We start from the raw sequence: 25,547 nt of genomic DNA, 5'->3' as shown, positions 1-25,547 counted from the left end.
CCCATCCTTAACTTCATTCCTGCATTCCAAGCTCCATCCCGTAAACCTCCATCGCTAGTATCAAAACATGACCAAATCATAACCGGATCATTACCAAATCAGTTGTCATCATACATCTTCATCAAGTTTGCCTTGATGTTCGTCATCTGGCTGCGGTGCATGCGCTCTCGGTTCTCAAGTGCCGTGATGCGCTCTTGCAGGCTGGCAATCTTTTCATCCCGGATCTTGAGGGTCGCCCGTGCAGAATCACGACCAAGGATGATGCCCTTGGTACGACGGGCTGCCGTATTCAAGGTGTGTTTTATAGTCCGCAAGACCCCAGGGTCAACCTTCTGGTCTTGCAGGAGACCCATGATCTCGTCTGTCACGTCGTAGCTGTTGTCGGGAGGACTGCTGGAAGGGGCTGCCTGCAGCCCAGCTGGGGTGCTCGACGGAGTTGTGTCAGCCGAAATGGTGGCGGATGAGAGAGCCACTGAGTGTCGAGAAGGGGTATCTTCGAAAGAGACCTGCTTCTGACGTTTGGAATCGGTGCCCGGGAAGAGTGTACGGGACACTGGAGTGGGCAGGCCAGAAATGACATCGGCAGAGCGCATGTTGGTGGGAGTTTCGTACCGTCTCTGGGCAGCAGCCTTCTCGGCGCTCTTGTCTGCAATGTCGACCATCTGTCTCTCCTCATCCGAACCGAGGTCACTGAATTCGTCCTCGTCTTCATCGTCTTCAAACACATCTCGCTTTCTCTTAGTAGGCCCCCGACTGGGTGTTTCTAGAAGGGCAGCTGCCCTTGATGGGCCCGCCTCCACGGTTTTGGCTGACTTAGGCATTGGGGGGCCTTGCTGAGATTCCTCGCCAGATTCTGTGCTATCATCGAAATCCATGTTACTCGCACGTCGACTGGGAGTGACCTGATAGCCATAGGATACAAGTGACTGCTGTGTCAGTGCCGGTGCCTTGGATCGTGAAGATTCGCCCTTCTCAGAAGACTTGAGACCGGTCTCGCGAGACTTGGCCTCATCCCACCAGAGAAAGAAGCCGCAGTTGTCACATTTCCAGTAGAAGCGGCCCTTGTTTGGACCAGACTTTTTCGTCTCACGAAGACTGGCTTTGTTTCGAGGCTCACAGTTGCCTGTTGAAAATGTTAACCAAACGTCTTTGTGAAGTGACAATTAAACTAAACATACACCACCAATGTCCGTCACTGAAACGGCCTTTGTGGAGGCGTTTCTTGACAGATTTGGGCGTCTCTGGCTGTTGAGTTGACTGGTAATGACTCTTGCCCCGAGGCGACGAGACCATAGTTGTCGAGTGGCGGCGAAATCACAGTGAGGCTTGTAATGGATTCAGATTTGGGTAAAATAATCAAGTCGATTAATGCTGATGTCAAAAGACGATGAGCGGGAGCTGCCGCCGCGCCGGTAGATACAGAGGGGCTGCGGGGTTGGCGTTGGCGTTGACGCTCCGTTGCTAGGGAGGTCAAGCCTCGAAGGGGGAGGCTGGGATGAAACGAATGTGGCTGTCAAACAGGAACCCAGCCACAATTGTTTCGGTGAGGACCTGGTACTTGCCAAGGTGTAGGTACCTGTACCTTAACCTGGGCAGGTACTCCGTACTGTAGCCTTTCAACAGCAAACTCTCTGCCCTGATCTGTTCGTTAATCGGCAGAACTCGACCGCAAATGGCGTAGCACACGGGCATTGACCCGAGCTGTTAATCTCGTCATGGATCTGATCTTGCAGGGTCCCTCGTGGCACAAAACCGGGTAGCCACTAGATGGTTCTTTTATGCCTTGGGGACGTTGAACAACGCAATCTCTTGAATTCGTATTATTTACCAATGTTGCATTCTGTTTGGATACTATAACACTTCAATTACAAACGTCAAGTCACATGACTACGCGTCTCCTGCCAAACCAACAGTATCGGACTCGTGGCCGTTTAATATCCGACCCGATCCTTCCCTTGATTGAAGAAGCTGAAGCTGTACCGTCCCGTAGAAACGACGGGAACGTGGCTCCTCGGTGGCACCTTCCCCTACCTGGGTAGCGAGTTCTAGCCAAAAATAATTAATCTCCATTAACCTCCCTGCTGTCAACTTTTCCTCCTCTTCTACTTCCTCCTTCTCAAATCCAATCTTGACCCTCTTCACTCCTTTTTCTTTCTCTTCTTGTTCGTTTCTCGTCCCCGTCTCCTTTTCATCTCTTTGGTCGGCTTCAATTGCCCTAATTGCTCCTCCGTTTGCGCCCGTCACCGCCCTCCGGTAGTCGCCAGCTCAGCTCAGCTCGACTCCCTGTTCTTTGCTTCTCTCGCCTTTTCCGCACAGAGAAAAAAAAAAAGGCGCCCAAGCGCATCGACGTCACCCAATGGCTGCACGCATGCCCCTCCTCTCGGGGCGATTCGTCGCTTCTCGCCTGTCCCCTCGAGCTTCATCCTCCCTGTCCCTGCCGACTCGCCCGTCCCTGGCTATCCCGCGCGGTTTTCGTACAGCTCAACGCGGCCGTCAATACTCGTCTCAGCCACCGAAGCGCAACGACGCTGTCAAGTTCTGGCCTTTTCTTGTCGTCATCGCTGTAGGCTCTCTCGGCTACGTGGGTCTTGTCAACCGCCGTAAAGGTGAGCTACTTGCAACCAGCACGCACCCGTGCTTCTCCTTCATCTATTCAGTTATCAACAAGGACTGGGTATGGGTCTGCTCCTGGTACGAGGGGTTGTCGCCCCGTCCGAGACATCGGTCCATGCAGCCCGAGGACGAGCTTCTCGGGCTGCATTACGTTTCACTGTTGCTTTGCGACTAGATTCATGCCCACCGCCTTCTTCGGCCCTTAGAACTTCCTCCTGAAGTCTCTTCCTAATCTTCACAAACTAACTGCCATCCTTTTGCAGACATGCCTTCGCAACCTCAACTCGAAGCCCCCGCGGCCCCCGCTGGACAGCTTGCCGAGCCCGCAAAGTCCACTCCCACTTTCAAGCCTGAGGATGTGACTGTCATCTTTGTCCTCGGCGGTCCTGGCGCCGGCAAGGGAACTCAGTGCTCGAAGCTCGTTGAGGAGCACGGCTTCACTCACCTTTCCGCCGGCGATCTCCTCCGCGCCGAGCAGCAGCGCCCCGGCTCCCAGTTCGGCGAGCTGATCAAGGACTACATCAAGAACGGCCTTATCGTCCCTATGGAGGTCACTATTGCGCTTCTCGAGAACGCCATGACCGAGGTCATCCAAAAGTCCGGCGACAAGAAGGGCCGCTTCCTGATCGATGGCTTCCCCCGCAAGATGGACCAGGCTGTCAAGTTCGAGGAGACTGTTTGCCCCGCCAAGCTTGTCCTCTTCTTTGACTGCCCCGAGGATGTCATGGAAAAGCGCCTGCTTGAGCGCGGTAAGACCAGCGGCCGATCAGACGACAACGCCGAGAGCATCCGCAAGCGATTCCGCACCTTTATCGAGACTAGCATGCCCGTCGTCGACCACTTTGAGAAGGAGGGCAAGGTGGTCAAGCTGGATGCCACTCCTACACCCAACGAGGTCTTTGCCACCACTCAAAAGGTCCTCACCCAGCGGCTGGGTCCCAGCTTTTGAGAAATAAACCTGCATAAACCGCACTTTCACATGCACGGGGAGAGCGACGTCTTGCATGGGGGGAGCAACGTCTGGGGTGTTTTGGACCGTAGAGGGGTTTTTTAAAATTACTTGACCTATAGACCTGGAAAGGGAGGTGGGACATTTAGGATCGCGTCGTCGCCAGCTGTTGGTTCTTCTCTTATCTTGGTTGTCTTGACCCGCTGGCCCTATTTGTATCCCTATTACCTTTTTGTATAATCAACGCTCGAATGACCACACCACCAAGAAATAGGGGGTGGGATGGGCTCATGAGAAGAAACTGAAATGAAATATCTATGCTACAAGATATATCAAAGACGAGTGAAACCAAGATGCCATTCGTCACGTCAAGCAAGGCACATTCGTCTGGTCAACTGGCGTTCACTTTTGATTCTATATTGGAAGAGTACCGAGACATCATTCTCCCGCTCAATGCTGGGAATAGAAAGACCAATATGCTCATGAAACCGGCTACGCCATTCGCAACCCTTCGTTCGCTGGATTTCTCATGTTGCCCAACGATATTAACGCAAAGCAGGTATGTCAAAAATACCCCCATTCCCTAGGAAAACCCCTTCCCCTTTTTGAACCCCCCCTCCTCCCTTCCACTCTGTTTGTCCCGATTTTGTTTCGTGTTCCATTCATGATTTCCTCATCTCTAGTCGTCATTTTCCGTTCGCTCGCGGGGCTGCTGCTGCTCGCGGGGCTCCCGCTGCTCCCTCTGCTGACCCTGGCGGCGGCGGTTGCCACCCTCCTGGTTACCGCCCAGGCCGGCGTTGGCGACCTTGCGCTCAAGGTCCTGGATCTCGCGCTCCTTCTGGGCCTTGGCGTTGGCCTGCTCCTGGCGCAGGACGCCGAGGACGTTCTGCAGCGTCGACCGCCAGTGGTCAACGCGGGTGGCCAGCTCCTGGTACTGCTTCTGGCCAAAGACGCGGTACGTCACCTTGTGGACAAGGAAGTGCTGGCGCTGCTGAGAGAGCTTGCCCTCGACGAGGCCGGCGCGGATCACGTCGATAGCCCACATCTCAATCTCCTCTGAGGGGATCTGAAGGGCCCTTGTGATCTTGGAGTACTCAATCTCGCGGCTGGGGGTGGCGGCCGCCAGGCTGGCAAAGGTCAGGAGGCGCATCTTGCGGTGGAGCTTCTCGTGATCCAGCTTCTCCTTCTCAACCCAACCCTCATGCTCGTCGTTGAAGTCGTTGTAGTCCTCGAGGTCCTGCTCAGCAAAGATGTCGAGGAGTTGCGAGTAAACGGGGTGGGAGTCGCTGAGAGCCTGCACGCTGGGGATGCCCCGCAGGTCTTGGAAGAGGAAGTGGGTGCTGGAGAGGAGGGCCATCTTGACGGCGCGGAGGGATAATCGCTGGGCATCCTCGGAGGAGACGCCGTCCTTTTCGTCGCCATCGAATGTCCGCAGAGCCTTGAGGATGTACTCGTATCCTTGCCTGGACAATTGTTAGAAAACGCTTCACCAGCACGAACCTGCCACGCCGGGTTTCCATATCCCGAGACAAATATTGGCCGCGCAATTCAGGGACAACTCACGTCTCCTCACCGGCCTCCAGGGCCACCTCGGCAACCTCCTCATAGATCTTGCGCTGAAAGTCGGCATCGGTACCCCAGGCGGCGAGCCACTCGGGCAGTTTGTCGAGGTACGTCCGCAGGCCCTCGTACATGCCGTGCGATCGCAGGAACTTGAGGATCTCCATAAAAACGCGAGCGCGGACGGGGTCGTTGGGGTCGAGCAGGTTGAAGACGGTGGTCAAGGCGTTGAGCGACAGGCCGACGCCGTGGACGGGAGAGTTGATGAGGGGCTTGGCGAAGGTGGTGCAGAGGGTGGGCAGGTGCTTCTTAGGTTCGGCGGACTGCAGCACCAGGTGGATCATGAGGTTGGAGGCGGCAGTGTACTCCTTCTCGGGGACGGTGTTGAGAGCGGCAGAGGCCGAAACGAGCTTGGCCACGACATCCTCGGTGGAGGGGGCCTTCTCGTTGCTCAGGAGCTGCTTGGCATCCTCGGCCTTGAGGTAGTCGGCCATCTCGGCGGCGAGGTCCTCGAAGGCTCCATCGACAAAGACCAGAGTGGGCTGGCCGGCAGTCTTGGGGGCGGCCATATTGGCTCGGGTGTTGACTGCCTCGCGGGGTGATTTGAGTATAGGTTTCTGACGTGGGATCGACTCGTCCGGCTTCGGCTTCGAAAGATGCGAACGAGGGCAACGTCAAGGCAAGGCTGCGCGGTCGGAGGGCGATCTCGAGCGTCGGGCGGGCAGGCGTTGCAAGGTCGACGAGCGGAATAATGTGAGGATTCTTGTCCCAGCGGCGATGGATTGTAGCCCTCTCTGGTGGGGCTTGACTTCTCCCACTGGACCCCGCCATTTTTTCTGCCATGTGTGGGCGCTAAGCGAGGGCGCTGGAACGGACAAATGGACGGGCCGACAAGGACTTTCAACCACACCCACGCAAAGCAAACTCCAGACTTTTGTTAGGTAGGTTGTGTAAGTTATCATGGACTCGACCGATAGCTGGTCGCCCATCCATGTATCCAAGCTGAATCCTTCTGCCATCATACTGAGTGATAAGCCCTCAATCAGATGACTCCCAGCCGTAAATGAAAATCCAAATATAAAACCCCGTGCGAAACCCCAATGTGCGGCCAGTCCCGTCTTCTATAGAACCACAAACAATATCGAAAACCATCCAATACATCCAATCGCACAGAAACCCAACACCAACCAGTTACAGACTCGCCTATACCCCAAAATCCATGTTGTGCAAACTATTGCTGCCTTATCGCTCGGCCTTTCCCGCCTTGACCTTGCTGGCATTATCACCTATTGGGTAAATGCTCGAATCTTCATCTCCGAAGAGTTCTTGATCGCCCTTACCTCCCAGCTCCATGAACTCTTGGGGTGCTCGTTGAGAAGCGGGACCCGCCTCCTTGTGAACGTTGGTAACACGGCCCTTGTTCTTGGAAAACACCTTGACAGGGTTCTTGTTCTTGCCCACCTCGAGCTGGGCCGTAACCTGCACCGAGTTGATCGATGATAGGAGGGTTCGCTCTCTAGCCGGCACTCTTCGGTTGACCTCGAGGCCTGCAAGCCCGCCCACTAGGCCGCCGGTGCTGTCGTTGACACTGGGGGCGTTCTGGGTGAGCCAGGGGTGTGAGAGACATTGATCAATTGTAAACCTCTTCTCGGGGTCGACAATCAGCATTGAGTCAATTAGATCAACTAGTCATGTTAGTAAACAGTTGTGTCTAGGACGCAGAAATTCTTACGGGCTGGGTCGCCAACAGAATCCCAGTAGGGCGAAGGATAGTCGAATCGTCCACTCTTGATCTGCTGGGATAGAGTAAAGGGGAAATCGCGCGAGTAGAGCTCGTCTGAGAAAGGCGGGAAACCACACAGACAGATATAGAGCACGACTCCCAGAGACCAAATGTCGACGGCCTTTGTGTACTTGCGCTGTTTCGAGTCGGCCAGAATCTCGGGAGCAACGTAACTAGGAGTTCCGCAGAGTGTAGTAGTAAATGACTCTTCTCCAATAATCTTGGCCAATCCAAAGTCGGCGAGCTTGACATGGAGGTTCTTGTCAACTAGTAGAATGTTTTCGGGCTTGATATCCCGATGCACAATGTTGCGCTCGTGCTAAACATGGTGAGTTCTCAACTCGAACCAGACATTCGGCAGGATACTTACCAAATACTTAATGCCCTGGAACAGCTGCAAGAATAGTTTCCTTGATTCGTCTTCGCTGAGTTTCTGCTTCATAACGATGTAGTTGAAAAGCTCTCCCTCTGGCGCAAGCTCAAGCACCAGGTAGACACGGTCGCGCTCGTTGAACGTGTCCTTGAGGCAGAGGACGTTGGGATGGCTGACGCCCATCAGCACGCCAATTTCCTGCTGCAGACCCTCGGTCTTTGAGCGATCCTCCATGCCAGGGTGCTTGGTGAAGATCTTGACAGCGTATCGCTGACCGGTCGACTTTTCAACACAGAGATAGACTTCGGCAAAGTGCCCCTTGCCAAGCTTCTCCAGAAGCGTGTACTGCTGCAAGAAGTCGCTTGTCTGGCGGGCCTGGGGGTAGCGGAAGACGAAGCGCGCCTTGCCGTGGACGGCAATCTCATCTTGCTCCTCCAGCTCGCGACGCTGATTTCGGCCGACAATGGCTTCATTGACGTAGGTTCCATTGCTCGAGAGGTCTTCGACGATCGCAACGGTGTCGTTGCCTTTGTTCTCGGCGAAGATCAGGCAGTGTCGGTTCGAAACAATTCCGTCATTGACGACAATGTCTGCTCAGGTTAACTGCGATGCTCGGGTGACACAAGACGGGTAGGTTACTGACCACACTCGGGATGGCGGCCTATCAAATAGCCACCGGAAGGAACGCCCTTGGCCTTCTTCTTCTCGTAGGCTTCTTCTTCCTTCAACGCGACTGCTTTACCGTTGGTCTTGGGCACATCCTCTTTCTTGACACCATCGGCAACTGTCTCTGGCAAGGGGCACGCACTTCGCTTCTTCAAGACAATGGGCTTGTCGCCATATTTGGGATCGAGAGGAACCAGGTATCCCCAGACGCCTTCGCGAACCTCATCCTCAATGTCGTCAGAGATGGCAGGGTGGCGGTCGACAAACTGGCTGAGCGGCTGGGTGTCCTGGGGCGGCGAGGACAGCGCCTGGGCCTGGGAAAAGGCGTCTTCGGTCTTCTTTGAGGTGATTTCCTGCTGGTGCTGCCCCGGAGGAGTGACGGTGGCCTCCTTGACGAGGTCGCCAGAGTCTTCGGTGACGTGTGTGACGGGGGAAGGGAGATGCTGCTTATTGGCGACGGGAGTCTTGTCCGGCGCGCCGGGGGACAGATGTTCGGCTCGGCGAGGCTTCTTGGTCTCGGTTTCGTCCTCTGGTAGCGAGCCCTGAATAGCGATGTCAGCACGAGTAGCAAGATAAGGAGAGCGCGACAGCCGTTGCGCGCGCAACGGAGTCTTCGGAGACGGACGATGCCTGGGGAGCGGCAGCGCAAACGCAGGAAAACGAGGGCAAGGAGAGCAGAGGAGAGGAAAGACTGACGCGCGGACGCTTCAATTGGCTCTTTTCGTTTCGCGGAGCCATGTCAGCCATGGCTGAAAGGGACCCGTGGATGAAGCTGGAGAGGAGCCAGGTGAAATTGATCACGATGGGGGTGAGCTGAGATGACGGCCAGGAACAGGGACGCTGATCTGGTGGGGAAGGGGAAGAAAGTGATGCCTGGGAGGAAGAAGGGGAAAGAAAGAAGCAAATGTCTGAAGCGAAAGAAGGGAAGGGGATGTGTCGTGAACGAACGGGCCCTAGAGACTTGTGGTTGTTCTTCTGACGGATGGTGGAGGAGGCAGCCTAGAGCTAGAGTCCAAAGTACCTGGGGTGCGACAACTGCCTGGCGATGGTACTTGTTGGTTCCAAGCCACTTTAGAGGTACCTGGGTACGGCCCCCATGTACTTAGCCCTTGCACGTTGACCTACCGAGCGAGTCACAGCCTCGAGGAAGGGGGGGCTTGTAATAATTAAAAGAATGACTACCGGTTCTTGCGAGTTGTGGAGAGGGATTCGAGCATCATATATTTGAGCACCAGGTCTGCGCAGCCGAAGTGGTCACAGGTAGCAATGCCCGTCCATGACAGCATCGGGGAGCTCGATCAAGTACCTGACCCAGCCTGCACAGCACCAGGCCTGTAAGGGATGGCAGATGTGTTCATAAGCCCCCGCCCAGCATCCGTCCGTGGGCTGTGGTATGGATCTCGCCTCGTTTCAGTGGAACCATTTGCTCCAGCTGCCTGTAACTAGAACTGCTCAAGAGTTGTGAGCCAGGCGAAGCCAGTTCAGGAGGCCGACATGATGCTGTCTCTCCTGTCACTCATGACAAGGGGGCTGCGAGTGCCCTACATGTGGATCCTCCTGTATCTCATCGCATTGGACAGCTTCTTCAACTTCATAGATGACACTACAATCAACCATCGAGATGCCAGGCCATGCTTAAACACCAGATGATCATACACTAGAGCCCTGTTCTTATCCCATGGACCTTTCCCCATGTCGTCATCCGCCAGCCTCGGCGAGTCACGCTGTCGGCCAGAATGAGGCGTTCCACATGCTCCCCTGACGCCCGTTTTCTAACCCACTCCCATGTTCTCTTGTCACGCGCGTCATGACTCGAGTACCGACCAGTCAAGGGACTGAAATCTGGATTATCTCAAACTTCAACGCTCGAAACGCCTCAATTCCACCAAAGGATTCACCGCAGAACAGAAACAAATATGCCACATCCTCAACTCGGCATTACCATTATTCAATATCCATGCCTAGGTGTGCTTCTCGGCGTATAATACTCAACAAGACGTGCCTATCCAACAACTTGGCACTCTTAACAAGAAAGCTCTACTCCCACCACCATCCATTCTACACCTCCTCCTCCCCTCCAAAACATGCCCATATCCATCTCCTCTTCTCCCTTGTTCTCTGCAGTTCGCCTGTTGTGTTCATGTCGCATTTCCCAACCGTCATGGTCCGGAGAAAGCGATCGTCAACGCCTGTAAACTCCATGACACCCGTCTTTCTCTTATCAAAAGTGCCTGCCGTCCGTCATTATCAAAGCGAAGTCGTCGTCAACCCAATCGCCTCCAAGAAAAAAAAACGAAGAATGAAAAATGCAGAATCATTTGCTCTCCAGGCTCTGTGGCCGTGAGAGGTCATACAGATAGTAGCAGAAACCCAAGCCTGCCAATCGTTCCTAGCAGCCGGGTTCCTATTTCTCGGGTATGGGAGATCTGGCCAGCCTGCCTCCTGTGCTCACGCGCTTTTGAAGTCGAGCTTCTCTCTCACGCTGAAGCTTCTCGGCTGGACTCATTGTTCCAGGTAGTGAGGGGACTGCATCGCCAGAGCTCCCAGTTACCCCACGCCCACGCTTCTGCTCTACGTAGAGCTGCGCGAAGCGCCCCAGAGGGAACGCCGGCATCGCTGAAGGGATTTCGGCCCCGTTCTGGACCAGCAACTCCGCTACTGGGAACGGCACAGACTTGCCGTCATCGGCTGCCGACACAGGGGTAGGAGACGGGGCTGCCGGGTCTGCCGCAGCCAGAGCAAGCCATACAGCGTGAGTGCCCCTCATCTTGTCGACAGTGTTTGGGTTCGCCTTAAGTGCCAGGGCGTACAGCACCTGCTGGATCTCGTTTTTCTTAATAGCGGCCAGCAGAGTCTCATCCGCTGTCGCATATCGTGATAGCGTCGGTGAGATGGGCTCTACAAACGCCCGATCCACATATTTAGATGTGATGAACCTAAGACGCTGCTCACGGCTCGCCTGTGCTGTTGGCTTCTGTGACTGATCGAGCTTGGCCTCCCAAATCATGTTCGACACACGGTTCCCGATGAGCAAGAGGAGCTCGACAATATCGACCGTAAAAGACTTGACGTCCAACGTCAGAGATCGTACCTTGCTGACGTGGGTACCGAGAGAACGGTGAATACCACTGCACTCGATGCACAGGATGATACCCAGGTTGATCGACACCCACTCCACCTTGGATCCGGAACCACAGTCGGCGCACCACATGTTGCCTTGATCGTTGTCCCGAATCATCTGCAGAAGCCTGTCGGGGTACTCGTCGTAGCCGGAGCTTGAGGTTCTGACTGCGCTGGGCCTTGCACCCACTGTGATCCTACGACTGGGTATGCCGCTGCTGGAGGAGCTGTGATGGTTGCCGTGGCTCAGCGACTGTGTCTTGCCTGTGAGAACAGAGCCAATGTCTCTCTTGATGGAGTCGCCGTTCGATGAAGTTGGTTTACCCTGGTAGCTCCGGCCCTCCATGGCACTCTGAAGAGCGTTGTTGATAGCCAAGATCCAGCTGTTCATGTCTTCCTCTGATGTAGCCTGGTACACTCGCTTGAAGTTCGGGGTGATCACCTCGAAACAGAACCGTCGCTCAGCATTCCGAGCTTCTCGAACTGAGGCCATTCGGAGATCGATGGGATCCATGTGGAGATCCAGCCTCTGTTTCCAGTTGCTATATTCAGACAGCTTTCCCTGATCCAGAACGATCCAGAACCTGTACAGGGTCAGTAAATATCTACTGCGTCATGATTGGGAAACTCACTTGTGCCAGCCCTGTTTATTCAAGTTTCGAGGGTCAACATGTCCTCCAGGCCTGTTGAGCGCCCACAAGAGTCCCTCCTTGCGGTGGGTGACAACCGATTGTGAGCTATCACGCTCCTCAAGATCGCGGATCCCCTTGAACTTGGATGCCGCGACGGGGCTTCCTACCATCGGCTGTGCGCTACCAGGGGACCTAGATAGTTCCACGGCTGAAGGAGCGCTCGCGGCTCCAGAATTAAGCTGTGATCCAGTGCTATCAGCGCGGCCCAGGTCGGAATCCGAGGTGTTACCAGCACTTCCGTTAGTGGCAGTGGTGATAGGGATGCTGCTAATGGTGCTGCTCTGCTCAGGCTCTTTATAGGGGGTATTGGTCTTCTCAAGCAGGCGCCTCTTCTCTTCCCGCTCACGTCGCTGATATTGATATTCCTTGTCAGCTTCCTGAACCTCATTCGATAGCGCCTCAAGTTGTGGCAGGAGGGTTTCGATTTTCTTGGCTGTCGCGAGGAATCCCCTTGTTTGGGAGTCGGCGAATTTCGTAAGGTGAGACAAAACTTCCTGTTCCTTTCGTCCTCCGTGGAGGTCCTGCATGAAGCTGGAATAGTCGAACCGCTTGAGCTCAAAGTTGCGTCGCTTATTCTGGTACTTGGAATCGGCCTCCGCAAGCTTCTTAGCCTTGACCGAGTCCTGACGTTGCCCCAAGTAGCGGGATACGTATGCATAGTAATCTTTGCTCTCCTCTTCAAAGTCTCGTTTCTTCGACTCGGCCTGCTTGATGTCGACCTGGTATAGCTTCGCTACAGGGTCGATGATGATCTTTTGGAGGTTATAGGTATTTTGGCGCTCAAAGCTGAGGATCTCTCGCGCAATCTTGTCAAAGTAGTGCTCCAGAGCGGGTTGGACGGCGTTGGCGTTGGTTGACGCAGCATCTCGGAGCGAGTCAACGAAGGCGAGGAAGGCGTCGTTGGCTTCGATTTGACATGCGTGTGCGTGTTCGGCCTTCTTCAGAACCTTCTTCATCTGGGTCCTCATGTTGCCCGTCTTTTGCTCCAGAGCCTTGAGGGTAGCCCGAAAGACTGGTCCGTCGTCGCTCACCATGACTTCGTCTCCAGGCTTGGGACAAGGTACGTCCACCTTGACAGGCTCCTTCGCTTCCCTGAACGAGGGTGTAGGTGGTACCTCGGCGGTAGACATCAAGGGCGAGACGGGTTCGTCGAGGATATCTGGAACGGTCATGCGGGAGTCTACTGATTGGGACGAGGCAACTCGAATCTTGGGTGGGGATGCTAGCAGGAAAGGAGGGGAGGGCGAGTTCGGATGGCTCAAGGATGCGCCTGTGCCTGGAATAGTGTGAGCCGGCGAGAGGCATAAATGTTGGGTCAGGAAGTTAATACCTGCAACAAAATAGGAGAAGCTCGCCAATGTGTGCAGTCGATGGGCCCGAGAATCGTACTCAACAAACTACATCTTCAAGTCAGTATGCACTCGTCAAGTAACAGAAAGGAAGATAGTACGCTGCACGAGTTCCTCCATCCGCCACCTCTGTCCTCTGTGGGCTTCGGCGGCTTCCACTTCCATGTCCACTCGAATGTCACTGACGGGCTTCCACCGGTTGAATAGTCACCAACCAAGGCCACGTTGGCATTCTTGTGTAGATTCGGGTCGGCATGGAACTCTCGAGTCACGAGGTTCTCGACTTCTCTGGGGTTGGAGGCGTTGACATAGGTGAGGCCGGAAATGCTGGTATCGATGGGGCCGGAATTTGCGTCAGGTTGGCCCTGCGACTGGCGCATGACAAATGTGAAGGAGAATATGAGCTCGTCATCGTTGCTCAGCTTGATTAGAAAACTCGGTGCACCGCTCGGGTTTGAGGGGTCGGGATCCTGGGGCGGGTCAGGAGCTGCAAACAAAGGTCGAGGACTGATGGGAGGAGGGGAAGCTGGGGGGAAGCGGCGCAAACCAACCTGAACAAATTCTATGGGAGATGTGTCGCCGAGTGTTCTCTGGGCAGTTATCTTGGTAGTTGGATATGCATTGGGGACAATGTTAACAGAGGTTCGCTTCCGTGGGCTTGTAACGACCAAGGAAGATATGTTCACTAGGAGACAGAGTCGGTCAGTTTGGAGGAACAAGCCACAAGGACTCGGAGCGGGAGCGGGATCGCAGCGAGAAGACGCGGGGAAGGACAAATCAACGTACATCGGTTCTGATCTCTCAGGTAGAGAGCAGCCCCGTCGTCGGGCTTGCTGCTGACGATACCCATTGTTGAGTCGCGATGAGAGGGCGGCGAGCGGCGAGAGACGGGGGACGGAAACAGTCGCGGCCGGGCCCAACAACTGGAGCTGTCGGGATCTTTTTAAGATGGAGCGACGAACGCACGCACACCGGGGGGGGCGCACAACAGCGAAACAGGCGACAGGCGACAGGCGACACCGTGACACCGTGACAGCGAGCGAGCAGCAGCAGTCGCAGCAGTAGCAGCAGGCCAGCAGCCAGCAAGGACAGGATAGTGCCAGTACGAATCGTGGTAGCGCGGGGCTCAGGGCGGGACAAGGGGGACCGTCATCTGGCGCTGAGCCAACCGGAGTGGCCCACTCGCACCTCGACTAGCTGTAGAAATGATGTCGGAGTCGCAGGATGCAGACTCGCTGGCTGGCTGTGGCTCAGGGCGCGGGCGCAGGCGGGCTGGACGTTCGCGACCGCCTCGGGAATGGGCGTGTCGTCTATGTATTTAGCGGATGCGCGAAGCTCGAGGGGCGACGTAAGTATCGAGGCGTCGAGTGCGCGGCGGGACAGGCAGTCATAAAATGGCGCTCTGATAATAGTACTGCTGCCTGTGGGTGTCGTAATGCCGGCGATTACTGGGATAGATGAAGAAAGCGACGAAAGACGGATGTCAAGGTTAAGGCGGGCAGAGAGACGACGGAGAAGCTGCGGGCGAGCGGCCGATGGTTGGTTGGCGGGGGGAGGCGGATGAAAAGAGGAGGAGGGGAACAAGAGTGAAGCAAGAGAGGATGGTTCTTTCGCCCTGTCTTGCAGTGGATAACTAAGGCGTAGAATCACTTCAGTCGGGGGAGGAAGAAAGAAGAACAGAATGCACGCGCCGAATCCCACAGAATGGAAGTTTGTATTTAGCAGCAGCCCTCGGCCAGACAGATAAAGCAAAGGCCCGGGATGTTCGTCCTCTGGCCCCAACAGGCAAATTAGTCGTCGGTGTTTTACTTTGGCTCGGCAGGGTCTTTGCATGTATGTATGTATGTAAGTTGGTTGCTTGCTGCTTGTCGGGGATGCGGCGCCGGTCGTACATGAGACATTCATCCAATCCACACAAGGTGCTTCTATGGAGAATGGCTGCAGAATTAGAAAGCCAGTTCGCAGCGATCAACAAACCTTGGCGTTCTTGTCTGTCTTTTTTCCACTTTTGGTACACTTTACGATCTCGGTCATCAATATGTATCACACATATAGAGGTCTGATCTCGTCTGTTGGTGGTGTCATGGGCATTTCTTTGTGACAATCCACCCTCCACCTCCCACCCTCTATTATGAACCACCCTCTCTGAAGAGGCTACCCCGGCTTCTACTTTCAGGTTCAGGTTCAGTTTACGGATGCTGAGCACCGGAAAACAAGGTACTGGCCTTTATCCGGCCCGAGACCCTTGCGAAACAGAACAAGCCCGGGTCTCTCAAACAGAAGTTGATCCTCGGAGGGGCTATCCATTGTTTGGTTCAAGTCGACTAGGTTCCTTGTCTGTTGTTGGATCAGCGGTCCGACAAAGGCACAGCATCAGTGACATTGAACACAAGCCAGGGCCAGTAGCAAGTGCAGGTACCTGTGGAGCTTCTAAAATTGGAGATATCGAGCTGCGCAGGCTGTCCTGTCCAGTCCTATCCTCCCGCGCAATCAATCATTTGTGCCAACAGGTTTGAAACGTAACGGCGCTCCTGGTGGGCGCTTCGGCTGGGGCAGCGGCTCCTGTAGCTAAATGCGCCAACGGCGGTCTCAGCCCAAACTCGTTAGGTGGTTTAGCGCTCTGACAGTCGTACAGTGGCAAGAGTGCGAGTGCTAACCACGCTTGCGCTTGACATGACCCTTTTCCCGCTCAACCCCAGTGACCTCGCTCCCCGGTCACACTGTCACGCAGTCATTTCAAGGGCACCCGACTCCAGAACCCTGGCCCGATCCTTGATTCTCCAGACAAGGAACTGCTGCTGCTGATCCTTTCAGGCATTCGACGTCCAGGATCCATGGCCGTGGCTCCTCTTTAGGCGGGGTTAGAGTCCTTTAACCTCCAGCTCCAGATTGTTACCCAATCGTCGAGAGGCTGCTCGTCATCCATCCCAAGTCAGGTGGTGATAACCAGTCATGTCAATCAAGGCACAACCAAGTTGTTTGCTTGAGCAGCCTCGAGGTGATAGAGCACATGGTCTGTGGCGAATTGCAACCAAGATGCATGCGAAAAGGTGGCTTCCAAATCTGGAGTGCAGCGGCTTCAGCGTCCTCGTGAGCTGTCAATCTGGTCCTGAGTGTAGAGAACACGAGGACAGAAACACATGATGTCCTGCCATGACTGTCTTTGTTTGCAAAAGAAGGTGACCCGTACGCGCTGCCATCTTACTGACAAGCTGTGGCTCAGCCGTCCTGCATATTCTTGCAGTCGCACAAGGCTATATCTGTACACTGGGTACGTAGTTATGCAGTTCATACGAGATTCTGGCATATTTCCGATGAGGGTCGAGGCTGGTCTAGATCTCGGCCGGTCGAGACCCCAATAACGGCCATAAGACTAACAGAACGACAGTGGTATATCGTCTTTCATCGCAGGGGTTCAACTAATTATTCCACTTTTCTTCTACACGCACACATATCTTGATTGTTCTGATGACGAATACAGATTCATTCTTTGACTTGATTGGAATGCCTTGCATGAAAAGTGAATGTATGGCGGAATGAAAGAGCCTTATCAGGTCCAGATCTACAAATGACAATGAGAAGGGCTGCAGCCAGTACGATACCAATAGTAAGGTACCTGAAAGAGAGAGGACGTTTCCTATCCCTTGTTATTAATATCTCATCCTCTGTTACCTTCACTATTCACCGAACCCATGTCTCCAATTGTCAAGAAGTCTCAGCCGCCATGAATCCATCATGAGATTGGTGTGGCGGATGCGGCGTTTGCGTGGCGCAGCCTCCGACCCGACCCTCAGGAGAGCAAAGACAGAAAGCAAGCGCCCGAGCTCGGGCGGGCAGTAGCGCAAAGTTAGCGCTCCTCAGGGTCCGTCCTATCCAGGGGACGGAGCCATTGGATATCCCTGGCGCGTGTCAGGCTCTCAGCCCATGGAGCCAACTTGGATGGATGACGTTGCGTTCCATCATTTGGGCTGAGCTCTGGGGTTTGGGCTTTGTTTGGGCGCTGTAGCATCCAGCGGCTGCCCACATTCGCAGGACAACCTGGTGTTAATGTTGTATGCGTCGTAGTATCTTTCACGACTTGAGCAGACCTTCAGCGGCTTCCATCTTGAGAGCGATCGTCATTGTCTCCCCGTCACACCAAAATTGCAGTGCGCCGGTATCACATCTCTCCAGCTAATCACTCCTTTCAACTTGCTGAGCTGGCTTGGCTGTCTTTACCGCTTTCTTCCCCCCTTCGTATTGGTACCTACCTTGCTACTGCTTATCGCACGGATCAATCAGATGGACTGAAGGAGGCGACGGGGCGACTCCTACTTCCTCCATCACTTCACACCGTCAATCTCCCATCAGCGGCATTCTAACCAAAGTTCCAGAGTCAAAAAAAAATCATCTCGCGACCGACTCAAAGGTCTTTGTATCACAATCGCACCTTGTCATTCCATTCGCAAACTCACCGCATATCTGTTACTCTCTCTACATCAGCATCCAAGACCCCTCGCTACTTGTCTCCCTTGGCTCGCTCAGACCAGGCTCCGTCCCCCCTCCCACTTTCTCCTCCATCAGCATCGACGTTTGCTGGCGCCATCTTACTCTCGAACCGCCGCCGGTTGCCATGAGCTGGGGCGCGTAGATATAGACCATACTGGGCACCATCTCGCGTCCTGAGCAACTCCGTCGTTCTTTCAAATCCTCACCGTCCACGTCGCCGTCAGCCCTCGACCGCCGCCGCCGCCGCCGCCATGTCATCTCGACACTCGTACAATCCCAGCCGCCGCATGGGCAGCAGTAGGGATATCGGCAGAGCCCGCGCGACATCCAGAGCCCAGCCCATCGTTGTTGAACATGACGATGCTCGCAGCTTCGCCTTGCGCTCTGCCTACCTACATTATCTCTTGCAACCCAAGACCAAGCGAAAACAATATGTCCCCGCCCCGAAGCAACCTGTCAGAACCCATACCAGCGTCGGTATGCTGGTGCAGGAATTCACATCAGGCTCTTCGTCGAGCATGAAGCTGCCGCACAACTTTTCGTACAAGGTGCTCAGCCGGGTGACCAACGTAGTCAAGGGCCAGGAGCGTGTCCCCGGTTTCAATGACGCTGCTATCAAACGGACGTTTGCTGAAGCTTACATCACCTTTTCCGAGGACAACTTCAAGAGAACCATTGACAAGGAGAGGAAGGTGGAGCCTCTCATTCTCATGTTCTACTCTGCTGCCACGAAGGCGGCGCAGAAGGGTGCTGCTCCAGACGACGACTCATGGAAACTCCTCCCTGATCGACACCTCGCCCTCTTTGTTCGTCTTCTTAGCGCGATTCTTCATGATCACGGCAGCGATAAGCCCGAACTCTTGTCCAAGCTTAATTCACTCGAGAAGAAGCTGCTCACAAATGACCAGAACCTGGTCGGTAGTGGATCCGATGGCGCTGGCACAACCATCGAAGTTATCGTGCCCCTGAGTTACGACGTCAAGGACATGCCCCTTGTTCAGCAAGTGGCCAGGATCTTTGGTATGAGTCTCTCTGAAGCGCAAGCCGAGATCAATGAAAACAAGCAGTCGTGGACAGAGGAGGCTGCCCTCAAAGACCTAAAGTCCTATCAGGCTAGGCTCAGCGCGAACATGCCTGGTGCTCTGAGGAGCCAGGACTTTGATGTGGAAGACGCTTTCTTGGAGTGGCAAAAGTCCGAAGCCACCCATCTCTCGCAGATGATGCTCGATATCCTGACTGCCAAGCCAGAGCTGGCAAAGACGTCGGCTGGTGCCTTGGACCAAGGCTTGTCCAGTAGGCCTCAGTCTACTTATGACGATCGAGCCTATGCAGACCTCAGCCGTGCCCTTTCTCAATCAAACGACGGTTCCATGGCCTTTGATCCGTCTCTTAGCCTTGCTTCCCTAAACCTTGGTGATTCCGGCATCCGAGCAGTGGAGGGCAACATCTACACATTCACTCCGCCGGATCCTAGAGCCTTCTTCAAGTATATCCTTCAGCATGCCATGACCTTTGACCAGATCAACAACGACCCTGATCTTGAGTATCAACCCCTGTCAAAGCAGTCCATGGACCTCCTAACCGAGCTTTGTGTGAGATGGAGAGTGCCCCAATTCTCCAGACTCATCACCTTGCTCGAGGTTGCATCACGCAACTTTATGGATCGGGAACTTCTCCCCGACGAGTTGGACGCTGTTCTAGACTTCGTCAAGACACCACTCCCAGAACCCAAAAAGCCTCCCCATATGTCACACTACAGTACTCCCCTCACTGAGATCGATCCGAGTCGTTGGACAGTCCATGACTTTGCCGTCTACCAGCACACTCTCCATAACCTTCACGAGACGTTATTGCGTGAGCTGTATGATCAGATGGATCAGTGTTACGCAGCCAAAGCCCCCGATATTGGAGTCATCCAGTACATTCTAAGCAACCACATCTTCAACGACCCTTGCTTCTCTCCGAGAGCTGAAGCTGCGTCTGAATTTGCGGCACATCTGACTCAAAGTCTCCATGAACAAGCCAAGGAACTATACCGTCAGAATATGGAAAAGGAGATCTCAGCGGACAGAAATGACTGGGTGTTCGGTAATGTGGTGAAGCTTGGCAAGACAGTCATCAAGCATTGCGAGAGAATCAAGAAGCGATACAAGAAGAATCCCGAGATCATGGGTGTAAATCCCTTCACCATCCTGGTTGAGGAGATATTCCCGCGCTTTGAGGAGGACGCCAAGGCGATCCTTGAGTCCATTCTGGGAATGGGCGAAGAGACTGGCGCCGAGCATGATATCCAAGACGGATTCGACCTATACAGGGAGCTTGTTGCGATCCGCCAGATTCACTCTGAAAATCTCCCTAGCCGACCCTTTGCATTCAACATCGAGAACCTCTTGGTTGACTTTGTGTGGCGCTGGATCAACGCTGCCGAAGGCAGGATGGAAGAATACGTCGAACAGGCCATCAAGCAGGATCAGTTCCAAGTCCGCACTGAGAACCCAGATGACATCCCCCGAGACTCGGAGCGGCACAGTGTGTCCATTATTGATATGTTCATGTTTTTCAATCAGACACTTGAGACCATCTTCCAGCTCAACTGGGACAACCGGGAACACCATGCCAGATTCATGACGGCTCTCTCGAGGGCATTCTCGGTTGGTATTGGAAAGTACTGTGAGATTGTGGACCAACGATTTGCAAAGGAGATGGATCGCCCGTCAGCCGAGGAGTTGGCCGCACAGACTCAGACCACTCAGGAGAAGTGGATGAAGTATGCAAAGGATGCTTGGAACAACAAGGAAAGGGTTGAGCCCTTCCAGTTTTACTCGGAGGTAAGCACCACACTCACAAACCATAGTCCTAACCATACGGATATTAACCCTTGCCTAGTCCTTTGTCAAGCTCAACAATATCGAGTATGCTATGCAAGAGTTGGATAAGCTGGAGAGGGCTATGGACCCCGATGCTTGCGCCGCTCTGCTAGAGAGCATCGACGGACCCAAGAAGAAGACACGCAGGCCCAACAAGTACACCTTTACGATCAAGGTGGTTGAGGCCGAGGACCTCAAGGCCTGTGATCCCAACGGGTTCAGTGATCCTTACGTGGTGTTTGGTGACGAATATCAAAAGCGACTGCACAAGACAAGGATCATTCAGAAGAACCTGAACCCACGCTGGGATGAAACCTTTGACATCACAGTTCAAGGGTCAGTCAATATGATTGCGACGATCTGGGATTACGATACATTTGGCGATCATGACTACGTGGGACGAACGTCACTCAAATTGGATCCCCTCCACTTCGGCGACTACTTGCCTCGGGAGTTTTGGCTACCTCTTGACCTCCAGGGTCGATTGCTGATCAGAGTCAGCATGGAGGGTGAGCGTGATGACATTCAGTTCCACTTTGGAAAGGCCTTTAGACATCTCAAGCGCACTGAGAGAGACATGGTCCGAAAGGTTACGGATAAGGTATGGTATCGCCCCGAATCATTACAGAGGACAGAGTGCTAACACTCTACAGCTCACCTCTCAGATCAACAGCACATTGTCTCTCGAGACTCTAAGACATCTGCTGGGAACCGGTGGTATTGGTGCATCGGTAACGAGCCTCTGGAAGAAACGGGCATCAGTCGCGCCAACGGCGACCCCAGCCCAGATTGATGCAGTGCTGAATCCTCTGTTTGCCTACTTCGATGAGAACTTTGCCATCATGAAGCAGACATTGACTAAGGCCACGATGGATGCCGTCATGGCACGACTCTGGAAGGAGGTTCTGATGGTGATTGAGCATCTTTTGGTGCCACCCCTATCAGAAAAGCCTTCTCAACAACGGCCCCTTACACGAAAAGAGCTGGACATTGTGTACCGGTGGCTAGATCTACTCTTTGCCTTCTTCAATGCCAAGGACGATTCAGGAGAGCAGCTGGGTGTCCCAGCGGAGACGCTGAAGTCGCCTAAGTGGCACGAGTTGGCGTCGCTGAACTTCTTCTACTTCGAGGACACTAACAGTTTGATCCGAGAGTCGGAACGGATGGCGGCCGCAACGGCGCAGCGGGCACAGCAGGCCCTCCAGCAGCAGAACCAGCAGCAGAACCGGCTCTCAGCCCCAGCGGCGCTCGGAGCGTCGCTGGGCAGTGCCAGTGCCTTTGCCAGCATGGGAACGATCCGGCGTGGAAAGAGTATCATGATGAGCCGTAACCTGGGCACCATGCGCAAGGCTAAGGAGGCGAAGCGTCGAGAGGCACAGGCAGACCCGAGCGATGATATGATCTTGCGCATCCTCCGCATGCGACCTGAGGCGGCGCACTATCTCAAGGAACGGCATCGCCAAAAGGAGCGACAGGCGGCCACGGCAGCAGCAGCTCTTATTGTCAAGAACAGCGTGACACAGGGATGGAATGCTGGTGGAGGACCCGCGTTCTCGGGCAACTTTGGGCGAAACAACCTGCCACGGCGATGAAGGGCTAGATGTTGTGTAGAAGAGGAGGATATCTAGACGGTTGGCAATATGACGGACGGTATTGGCTGTTTGGTGCAGCCAGAAGGGAGCAAGTGGGCAAGATTTGTTGGGTTTTTTGGGCAGTGTTTTCTTGATACCTGGCTGGATGGAAAGGCACCTGATACCCTCATTCGTGAAGTGAAGGCAGCGAGTGCGATTGTAGCGTATTGCTTGGACACACGAACAACCGGGGTGTTTTGGGAGGCGGATAGGGTAGGGGGGCAGATAGTTAATGAACAGAATGGTCATGAATGCGGGTGATGAGTGCATGTTTGCATGTGACAGAGTTTCTTCGCCGGCCTCTCGTGATATTGTAAACTTGTCGCCTACGTTCGCCATTGTATTGACAGCTTAGGCGGACTTGATGGACTTGTCCTCGAGCCTAGGTTAGCAAGTCTGGCCTGTCGTCATCCTAGGGGCTGATGCTACACAAGTGAATTAAACTAGGATCCAGCCCCAGCCATGATATTGAAACGACGCTTAAGGCAGATCGCCGCTGTCGCCATACGTATAAGTGTCGTACTATACCGAATGATATAGGGTGCCTGGCTCTATAAGATCACCAAGAAGGTTGTTGGTGTTGATGTTATTTCTAGTCAGGTTGCTTACCCTGTACTTATACGAGGACTCAATATCACGGAGCGATATGAATTCAGGCTAATATTTACTGCAACAGGACCGAGCAATCATGCCTGCCGTCGATCCCAGGCCATGCAAGTGATTGCCATTGCACGGAAGATATCGTGCGACTAGGCAAATTACCGGGTCACGGCCGAAATCGAGTGCCTCTGGCTCTTCTCCCTGAAACACGGCATCAACAGGAGAGGAGGCTCTCCCGGGTCTCCTCTACATATGGATGTGCATTTGTGTGCGACTCGGCCGAGCAAGGAGTGGCTCTCGGCAGGCAACCGAACTGTAGGGGGGGGGAGACTGCTTTACACGCTCGCACAAGATACGCAAGCGGCGCGATTGTTAATGCTTCAATGCATTCATGGTGAGACAGGGGAGCAGCCCCTTGAACTGGACAAGATCAACGCCAACGACCATGATAAACTTTGAGGCCATGCTCTTCCTTCTCCTATTTACCGAGACGCTGGCTCTGCCGTTGGCCCATTGTTCTCGCTCTGACCGACGAACGGGTTACATCTGGCAGAACACGAGAATTGCCTTCCTGAGGGTCAAATGGAGTGGAGCATGGTCCCGTCGAGTCCGAAACAGGCTTAAGGCCTTGATAGGAGGGACGCTATTCGAAAAATCAGGGTCCAACAGGGCCCGCTTCAAGGCGGAGCCGCCCAGAAGATTTCATGAGGGGCAGACAAGACAGAGAGAATCGGTCAAGTCGGGGGGACAATCCCTCATTTTTTTTTTTGTGAGGGATCGGCTGTCGAGCAAGGCAGCAGTTGTTGATCAGGAGGATGATGAGATTAACACATGTGGGTTTGTGGGTGATGATCTGGAACTTGGTGCAAGCCTGTTGGCCGTTGATGGGGACATCGACGTAATACCAGACGATTGAAGTCCGTGGTGTTTTCGATGGGATGTGGTCTGTGATCAGCCGCCCGCGCCTGAATCGGGCAGCCTGAGACCGGAGAACTCCCAAAGATAGTATCGTGCCCAAGTCTATTTTGCCACCGCTTCGACCCTGATTATCATCATGGCAACATCGCAAAGAACGTCGCGAGGAATGCCCTCGAAAGGAGGCCGCCATGGGATATGCCGCAACATCATGATGGCGGGAAACACAGGGGGAGGGACGAAACAAAGCGCGAGATCTTCCTCAGGGTCCGTTCATCATCAACTGCATTCGGGGTGTGATTTTCATCCTACCATCTCAACCCCCCTCGGGAGCTTCTGAAAGAGGCCTTGTCCGGACAACCCCCATCCGGGCGCCTGAAACGGATGGCGTTAACAACGGTCTTCGGCTCTGCAACGGAAAAGGAGGAGGCGGTTCTTCGTCCGATGTCGACGGAGGCGTGAGATGTGATGTGAGGCCTCGAGGCGAGACTTGGCATCTGGGTTCTGAGCGCTGCCATAGGTCGGTTGTGCTCTGTACATGTGACAGAGGATGCATGTCTTTTTTTTTTTTTTTTCCCTCTCCGCCTTGCTCTTTTCTCTCTGCTGCCCGTTGTAATACGGCCTGTCAGATAACAAGAACAAGCTAGAGCCGAGTTGCACATGTACTTCCAACAGTTCTCACGTGGGCGAGCAGCCATCCATCCCTTGGTGCCGTGTGAGTCCCGTCTCTTCCCCCCACACATACAACAACGACTTTGACACAGTGTTTTTCTGCGTCTACACGAGAAAACTGCCAGCAAAAGATCTGCCAGTACACCGTGCGAAGGTGCCAAGATTCAACGCGATCTAAAGGAGCTTTTTGGCTGGAGCGGCAACGAGCGTCGAGGTCCGCCAAGGGTGAGGCTGATTCGCTCGAGTTCGGGAACCTGGCATGTCGGCGAATCAGAGGCCGATCGGCTGTGGTGCCCCGAATGACGTAGGTGGCGTATTCGAATTCGACCCACTCTCCGTGACCCCTGAACCTGAACCCGCGTCACCGCTGCCCCGTCTGATCTTTTTCTCAACGCGAGCGAGTAGGGACTGTGATGGGTGTGGGTGGGTTCTAGTGGACGGGCGACCAGCATAAGCCCGCCCGTCGAACAGCTCAAGCCCCAAAGCGCCGAGATTTGGGACGTCTCCTCTTCAAATCTCCCAGCCCAGGCGAGGCCGCCTCTCTCTCGATGGAGGGGAGGGCATTGATGAGCGAACGACAGCCCTGAAACGCCAGACACGTCCATCACAATGCTGCACCTGCACCACCCGCGCTACCGCCCGCCGCAACTTCCCGTGTGCGCCCCTCCCCCCTCGCACAAACGCCATCCCACGACGGATGCCACTGTCCCTCGTGGCCCAGGCCAGACTCAGAGTTGCCCATCCTGCGGGGGCCCGTCAATGTATGGTCGACGTCGACAGTGGCGCGGGTAGACAAGCGCACCGTGCTGATACGCGCTCCTGGGGTCGAGCTCATCAAGCAAGTTGAGGATTCCGACAGGCAGGCAGACGATGGGAGATGGGATGGGATGCAATACGGAAATAGCCCGCCGCCTTTAACTGGCTCCACGACTAGGGTGCTCCATCCGAGCCGAGACGAGGCCGCGTCTTGACAGCTCGAGAGCCGTTCAAACACCAACGACAAAGGGTGGCACCCGGATCGTTGGTGCTAGGACAGGAATTCTGTCATGCTACAATTTCAACACGAGGGCCGATGGATCCACCTCCGGCCTTAGGCCTGGGACCACGTACGACTCGCGACTCGAGCAATAAATTAAGCAGCAGCAGATGGAAGCTGAAAAATCAAGAATTTCATGCCCTTAAAGACACAAGCAAGAATTGAGGAGCTCTCTCCCTCGCTTAAGTAGGTATCGCCACCGTGCGAGCGGCATGGAACTTCCCCACATCAAC

The 25,547-nt window shown here is 54.4% G+C and overlaps 5 protein-coding genes and 1 pseudogene across 6 annotated transcripts, besides 1 other annotated feature; 2 read left to right on the top strand and 4 right to left on the bottom strand.

Annotated features, from left to right (window-relative positions):
• Positions 1–98: 98 nt before the first annotated feature.
• NCS54_00556400 (Hypothetical protein) lies at positions 99–1,293 on the bottom strand (the record flags this gene model as incomplete). The annotated part of the gene is made up of 2 exons (XM_053151062.1): positions 99–1,123; positions 1,179–1,293. The coding sequence occupies 2 exons, from the start codon at positions 1,291–1,293 to the stop codon at positions 99–101; spliced, it is 1,140 nt and encodes a 379-aa protein (XP_053007037.1).
• A 1,063-nt stretch (positions 1,294–2,356) lies between these two features.
• On the top strand, positions 2,357–3,562 carry NCS54_00556300 (Uridylate kinase; the record flags this gene model as incomplete). The annotated part of the gene is made up of 2 exons (XM_053151061.1): positions 2,357–2,606; positions 2,877–3,562. 2 exons carry the CDS (start codon positions 2,357–2,359, stop codon positions 3,560–3,562), a joined length of 936 nt encoding a protein of 311 aa, XP_053007036.1.
• Positions 3,563–4,241: 679 nt separating this feature from the next.
• Positions 4,242–5,691, bottom strand: NCS54_00556200 (Eukaryotic translation initiation factor 3 subunit M; the record flags this gene model as incomplete). Its single annotated transcript, XM_053151060.1, has 2 exons — positions 4,242–5,025; positions 5,126–5,691. 2 exons carry the CDS (start codon positions 5,689–5,691, stop codon positions 4,242–4,244), a joined length of 1,350 nt encoding a protein of 449 aa, XP_053007035.1.
• A 673-nt stretch (positions 5,692–6,364) lies between these two features.
• NCS54_00556100 (Hypothetical protein) lies at positions 6,365–8,691 on the bottom strand (the record flags this gene model as incomplete). Its single annotated transcript, XM_053151059.1, has 5 exons — positions 6,365–6,807; positions 6,855–7,224; positions 7,276–7,868; positions 7,922–8,486; positions 8,641–8,691. The coding sequence occupies 5 exons, from the start codon at positions 8,689–8,691 to the stop codon at positions 6,365–6,367; spliced, it is 2,022 nt and encodes a 673-aa protein (XP_053007034.1).
• Positions 8,692–10,348: 1,657 nt separating this feature from the next.
• Positions 10,349–13,955, bottom strand: NCS54_00556000 (Hypothetical protein; the record flags this gene model as incomplete). Its single annotated transcript, XM_053151058.1, has 5 exons — positions 10,349–11,648; positions 11,697–13,032; positions 13,087–13,153; positions 13,207–13,790; positions 13,892–13,955. 5 exons carry the CDS (start codon positions 13,953–13,955, stop codon positions 10,349–10,351), a joined length of 3,351 nt encoding a protein of 1,116 aa, XP_053007033.1.
• Positions 13,956–17,817: 3,862 nt separating this feature from the next.
• NCS54_00555900 lies at positions 17,818–22,052 on the top strand (annotated as a pseudogene). Its single transcript has 3 exons — positions 17,818–20,421; positions 20,480–21,061; positions 21,114–22,052.
• Positions 17,818–22,052: a sequence feature.
• Positions 22,053–25,547: the final 3,495 nt, after the last annotated feature.

The sequence above is a fragment of the Fusarium falciforme genome, chromosome 4, assembly GCF_026873545.1.
Source record: "Fusarium falciforme chromosome 4, complete sequence".
In the NCBI taxonomy this organism is placed as follows: domain Eukaryota; kingdom Fungi; phylum Ascomycota; class Sordariomycetes; order Hypocreales; family Nectriaceae; genus Fusarium; species Fusarium falciforme.
The sequence above is the reverse complement of the archived record's forward strand: the minus strand, read 5'-3'. Positions and strand labels throughout refer to the sequence as shown.